Raw genomic sequence first — 6,000 nt, 5'->3', positions numbered from 1 at the left:
CTCCCGCCATCCCCTCACTACCCTCTCCCTCCATCCCCTCACTACCCTCTCCCGCCATCCCCTCACTACCCTCTCCCTCCATCCCCTCACTACCCTCTCCCTCCATCCCCTCTTCTCTTTTATACTCAGTTGTGATATAATGCTACTTGTATATCAAGTCACAATTTATTTTAGAGTTACTCCCAAACCAAGGTTTTCTGTATATGAATATAATTATTATTGCTTAAACCACTTACGCAGTTTTACTTCCCCTTTTTCAGCGGGTGGTCCGCTAAAAGTGGTCTCTGTGGCGGATGCGACACAAGATCACTTTTATCGGCGGCAGGAGAGGGCCCCCCTCCCGCCGCACTCCGGAGCCGTTGGCAGTGGTGGAGGCAATCGCGTCTGGGTGTGGAGACGAGTGAGGGGAAGATGGCCGTCTCCATCCAATTGCTAGGGGGAAGCAATGTCAAAACGTCACTTCTGCCCCCAGCTCTTAAAAGGTGGAAATATGAGACCTGAGGTCTTTTTGACCCCCAGATCTCATATTTAAGAGGTCCTGTCATGCTTTTTTCTATTACAAGGGATATTTACATTCCTTGTAATAGGAATAAAAGTAGTGACTTTTTTTTTTAAACAGCGTTTTTTTTTTTTTTTTTTTACAAACACACCCCAAAAAAAACACAAACACTTTTTAAACACGCCCAGTCCCGACGAGCTTGCGTGCAGAAGTGAATGCATATGTGAGTAGCGCCCGCATATGAATACGGTGGTCTGACCACACGTGAGGAATCGCCACGATCTGTAGAGCAAGAGCAATAACTAGTCCTAGACCTCCTCTGCAACTCCAAAACATGCAACCTGTAGAATTTTTTACGTTGCCTATGAAGATTTTTTTTTTTTTTTTTTTTTTTTTTAGGAGTAAACGTTTGTCGCCATTCCACGAGTGGGCGCAATTTTGAAGCGGGACATGTTGGGTATCAATTTACTCGGCGTAACATTATCTTTCACAATATTAAAAAAAAATAATGTTTTTAATTTGTGAACAACAAATCTCAGAAAGAGGCTCGGTCCTTAAGTGGTTAAATGTGTAACTCCACTTTTGATGAGAAGAAGAAAAAAAATAAAAACACCACACACACCCCATCCCCTCCCCGGTGATATATGCACATTGCAGATATTTTAACAAACTTTGTTGCAGATTCCTACCTTTTGTTATTCTAAATAAGTAGCTGTTCCTTTGCCTGTGTCCATGTGAGAAGTGAATCTCTATAAGAGTGGTTTTCGAATTATCAATCAGCTGCTGCACATGCAGGGCTCTAATGAGGAAAGTGTCAGGGACTGTGTTCCTTTAGGGAGGATCTCACAAAAAGGTTTTAATTTTTGTTGCAAGGCATACCCCAAATCTGACTTGTATCGTAGTGTAGACTTTTGGAAAAACCAGTGAGCCAATCACACAAGCAGGAAATTAGGTTTCTGGGGTTTCTGTATACCATCTGTGTACAGCTCCAGGTTGTCATATTACATTTTACAGTTTCAATGCTACAGATGGAAAAGGAAAGGTAATTTTTAATAGTATTCAATTACAATAATACGTCGCAATTGTATACACTATATTATTATTTTATTTTTTAAATTACCACCCCCCCCCATTAAAATTCAGGTCCCTTTAACTTGCCATTACCAACCTCAGGCTGCTGCAGGTCAGGTGTGTGATCCATTCTGACAGCTGATGAGACATAATCAATCACGTGCGTTCCAGATGGTCTGAACACGCTCTCTGCGGCGGAGATTTCCTCCATGGGAGGATCAAACAGTCTAAAATTATTCCGGTCCACACCGGGACTGATCACCCTCTCCAGATCCGTCACCGGATACAAAATACTCTTCACCTTCTTCTCCTGAAGTCTGGACACCTCCTGGAAGGAAGCATGGCTCCCGGCATTCCTACACAACCCGCATGCTGGAAAATGTCTGCTGAACAACCGGCTCCTCTGTAGTATCATCCTCATAGTTCAGCTACCAGAGAATAATTAAATAAAGAATAAAGAATTTTTTTCCCAATAAACACAAAAAGTAGCAACAATTTTGAAAAAAAAAAAAAGCATTATTTTTCACTTTTTGCTATAACAAATATCCCCCAAAAATATATATAAATTTTTTTTTCCCTCAGTTTAGGCTGATACGTACTATTTTACATATTTTTGGTTAAAAAATATAAATTATATATAAAAATATATATACATATACATATACATATACATATACACACACACACATAGCAATAAGCATTTATGGATTGGTTTGCGTAAAAGTTATAGCGTCTACTAAATAGGGAATAGTTTTATGGCATTTTTATTCAATTTTTTTAACTAGTAATGGCGGTGATCAGCGATTTTTTATCATGACTGCGACATTATGGCAGACACAGACAATTTTGACACATTTTTTGGGACCATTGTCATTTATACAGAAATCAGTGCTTTAAAATTGCATTGATTACTGTAAAAATGTCACTGGCAGTTAAGGGGTTAACCACTAGGGGGCGGGGAGGGGTTAAGTGTGTCCTAGGGGAGTGTTTCTAACTGTCTGGGGGATGGGCCGTGTGTGGCACTGATCGCTGCTCCCGATGACAGGGAGCAGACGATTAGTGTCCTGTCATTAGGCAGAACGGGGAGATGCTCTTCACATCAGCATCTCCCTGTTCTTTAGCTCTGTGATACAATCGCGGGTATCCCCCGCGGCGGTCGAGTCCGCGGGTCCCGTGGGCACGGTCACGGAGCTCGAGGCAGGCGGGAATTTCAAAGTAACGTACGAGTATGTCACTTTGCCCAGCCGTGCCCTTCTGCCGATGTACATATGCCGACAGCGGTCGGCAAGTGGTTATTACACTGACAATTTTGTAGGTTTTCCTACTTACAAAGCATGTAGAGGTCTGTCATTGTTATCATAGGTACTCTTCAACTGTGAGAGACGGGATCTAAAACAAAAATCCAGAAAATCACATTGTATGATTTTTTGAAAAAATAATTAGCATTTTATTGCATGAAATAAGTATTTGATCACCTACCAACCAATAAGAATTCCGGCTCTCACAGACCTGTTATTTTTTCTTTAACCGCTTGCCGACCGCCTCACGCCAATATATTTGTCGGCAGAAGGGCTCATACAGGCAAACTAACGTACCTGTATGTGGCCCTTTAAGAGGCGGCCTGCGCCCATGGCAAGCACCGTGAGTCGGGTTGTGGGTCCCGCGGACTCGATCACCGCGGGGATACCCACGATCGCCTCACAGAGAGGAAGAACGGGGAGATGATAATGTAAACAAGCATCTCCCTGCTCTGCCTGGTGACAGTGTCACTGATCTCTACTTCCTCTGATTGGAGCAGAGATCAGTGATGTGTCACACACAGCCACGCCCCCCAACAGTTAGAATCACTCCCCAGGACACACTTTACCCCTACACTGCCACCTAGTGGTTAAGCCCTTCACTGCCATTTACACAGGAATCAGTGCATTTGTATAGTACTGATTGCTGTATAAATGACAATGGTCCCAAAAATGTTGCAGTCATGAAAACAAAAAAAAAAAAAAAATAATATTATATATATATATATACACACACACATACACACACAGTCTTGGATTCAATAAAGAAGAAAACATGCTGGATTTTATATATTACAATTTATTATCTTTTCTTTTTATGGCCGGGACAATAAAAAGGAGAGAATATTAGCTAAAATACACACAAGAGAGAAAGAGAGGAAAAAAAAAAAAAAAAAAAATGTAATCCCCGATTGTCACTAGAACTAGTGTCCCCATTGGAAAATGTCCTCTCTACTCCTGTTTTGGGGACAACGAGAGAGAGAGAGAGAGAGAGAGAGAGAGAGAGAGAGAGAGAGAGAGAGAGAGAGAGAGAGAGAGAGAGAGAGAGAGAGAGAGAGAGAGAGATCATGTGTTTTAAATGACAGCGAATTGGTTCACTTCTAGAGAATACTTGGGGAAGGTCACATCCACTGCCTTCCCTTTAATCCCCCACATATCACACATCCAGCAGCACTCACCTCTGTCTTGAATGTCTCTTCCTCATTCGCTGCACATGGCTGCGTCCCAAGCCTCTATATGAAATGCCCATCCTTCCTTTCTTACCCAATCATTGGCTTCCTTTCTAATGTCCCAAGCTGATTGGCTACTAGTCATACCGTACTTCCTAAACCGGATGTGAAGACGTTTCCCCCGACAGCCAATCCAATCCAAGAACAGTCCAAACACTAGAGACTAGAGAGTTCCTTTTATTGTTCGTCTCCATATTGCTGCCATTTTTCTTTAGCTCAATCTTTATTACGTTCAATGGGCGGGGAGGTCTCCGAGGTTCTGCTAAGATCATTAGCACTCGATGCGAGAAATGAGGACACCTTTGTGTTTGTGTTCTGCACTGATCTCTTCCCCCTGAGGAGGATGATGTGGTTGTTGGGAGAGGAAGGGAAGAAGTGACAGTGTGGATCAGGTGAGTGCTGAGGATACATTGGATACATTGTAACAGTGTGCTGGGGGAGGGACCACGTGACTGCAGCTGTCAAAGAGTGACCCACATGTTCTGGTCTCTTTTGTATTTGGTTGCCATTGATTTCTGGGACAGAGGACTGAGGGGTCCACAGAGGGTCTGATTTATAGAAATGTCTGAACTCCAGACAGTTGAATACATACATGAGAGCTTGTATTTCTGTCCATCCAGTCCTGAGATTTACACTGCTCCACCCCACAGTGCACAACCCTTGTCGGCAGGGCAGGAGCTCTGATGTTTTTTTGTTTTTTTCTGAAAAAGTTCAGTAACGTTTACAGGGCTTGTCCCTTCCCCCCAAGCTCAAGTGATTGGACTAGGGATAAAGGGGGGGGGGGGACGACGCTTGGTGCGTGGTCCCTACTTAACCTGGAAGCAAAATAGAGAACGGGAGTGTCACCGCTCCAGGAGGATCATCTGATAACAATGTTCTTCACCTAGTTAGAGAAGCCACAGGTGCCGGTGTAACGACATATTCAGTGACTCATCTCAGTTTGTAACGGAAGTAACGTTCCGTCGCCACCATCTTGCTACAACCCACACTTGTCCACAGTAAGGATACACTAAGAAGGGGGAAAGCGGACATGTTGTTATACTCACCGGACTTTTGCATTTTACACGTATTTATAAAGTGAGTTTCTATAGTTAATTACAGGACTTACAACTCCGGCTGACTGCTTAGATGTTGAATTTTAAAAGCAGTGAACTTCTGTCAGATTAGCAAACCTGTGATATGAGCAGGGTTGCCGCTGCTTTTAAAATTCAAGATCTAAGCATTCAGACGGAGTTGTAAGTCCTGTATATCACTATATAAACTGACTTTACTGTTATAAATACGTGTAAAATGCAAATCTCCATGGAGTATAACAACATGTCCGCTTTCCCCCTTCTTAGTGTATCCTTACTGTGGACGAGTGCGGGGTGTAGCAACATGGCAGCGATAGAATGTCACTTCTGTAGCAAACTGCTGTGAGTCGTCGAATATGTTGTTACACCGGCAATGCATATAACAATGAATGGAAAATGGTTCTGGACAGCCGCACTCCAAAAAAAAGCCTTTTATTTAAAAAAAACAAGAAAACTGACACGTTTCACACTACACACAGGGCTTTGTCAAAGCTATGACTAAGCACTGTCTAGTGTGAAACGCGTCAGTTTTTGTTCTGCTGTGACATGTAATTTTGGATTCCGTGTTTTTTTTTTGAATAAAAGGCTTTTTTTGGAGTGCGGCTGTCCAGGACCATTTTCCATTCATTAACCTGGAAGTAATCTGTGAATACTGCCAAATCAGTGCCCAATCAGTCGCGGCTCTGGAAATCCCCCCCACATCCGTACAATGCTTATTATTATTATTATAGGTAGTTATATAGTGCTGTCAACTTACGAAGCACTTTTACATATAGATTGTACATTCACATCAGCCCCTGCCCAAGAGGAGCTTATAATCTAAGGTCCCT

At 42.7% G+C, this 6,000-nt stretch overlaps 2 protein-coding genes across 3 annotated transcripts in view; one reads left to right on the top strand and one right to left on the bottom strand.

Annotated features, from left to right (window-relative positions):
• The window catches only part of GTPBP8 (GTP binding protein 8), a 20,443-nt gene extending 16,299 nt beyond the window's left edge, over positions 1-4,144 (bottom strand). The window contains exons 1-3 of one of the 2 annotated variants that reach the window (XM_077479792.1): positions 4,047-4,095; positions 2,900-2,959; positions 1,668-1,998 (exon numbers count right to left, since the gene is read on the bottom strand). In XM_077479792.1, the coding sequence (XP_077335918.1) occupies positions 1,668-1,991 (324 nt within the window). In that variant the 5' untranslated portion in view covers positions 1,992-1,998; positions 2,900-2,959; positions 4,047-4,095. Of the gene's footprint in view, positions 1-1,667; positions 1,999-2,899; positions 2,960-4,046 lie in introns of both variants that reach the window. The other variant, XM_077479793.1, reaches the window with a different exon arrangement.
• A 193-nt stretch (positions 4,145-4,337) lies between these two features.
• The window catches only part of GPR89B (G protein-coupled receptor 89B), a 106,530-nt gene continuing 104,867 nt past the window's right edge, over positions 4,338-6,000 (top strand). The window contains exon 1 of the mRNA XM_077479789.1: positions 4,338-4,489. The gene's annotated coding sequence lies outside the window, so the exon portion shown is untranslated. The remainder of the gene's footprint in view (positions 4,490-6,000) is intronic.

The sequence above is a fragment of the Lithobates pipiens genome, unplaced genomic scaffold, assembly GCF_037356315.1.
Source record: "Lithobates pipiens isolate NorthernLeopardFrog02 unplaced genomic scaffold, aLitPip1_a1.2 Scaffold_16, whole genome shotgun sequence".
NCBI classification, from domain to species: Eukaryota; Metazoa; Chordata; class Amphibia; order Anura; family Ranidae; genus Lithobates; species Lithobates pipiens.
This window is presented reverse-complemented; position numbering and strand designations above follow the sequence as displayed.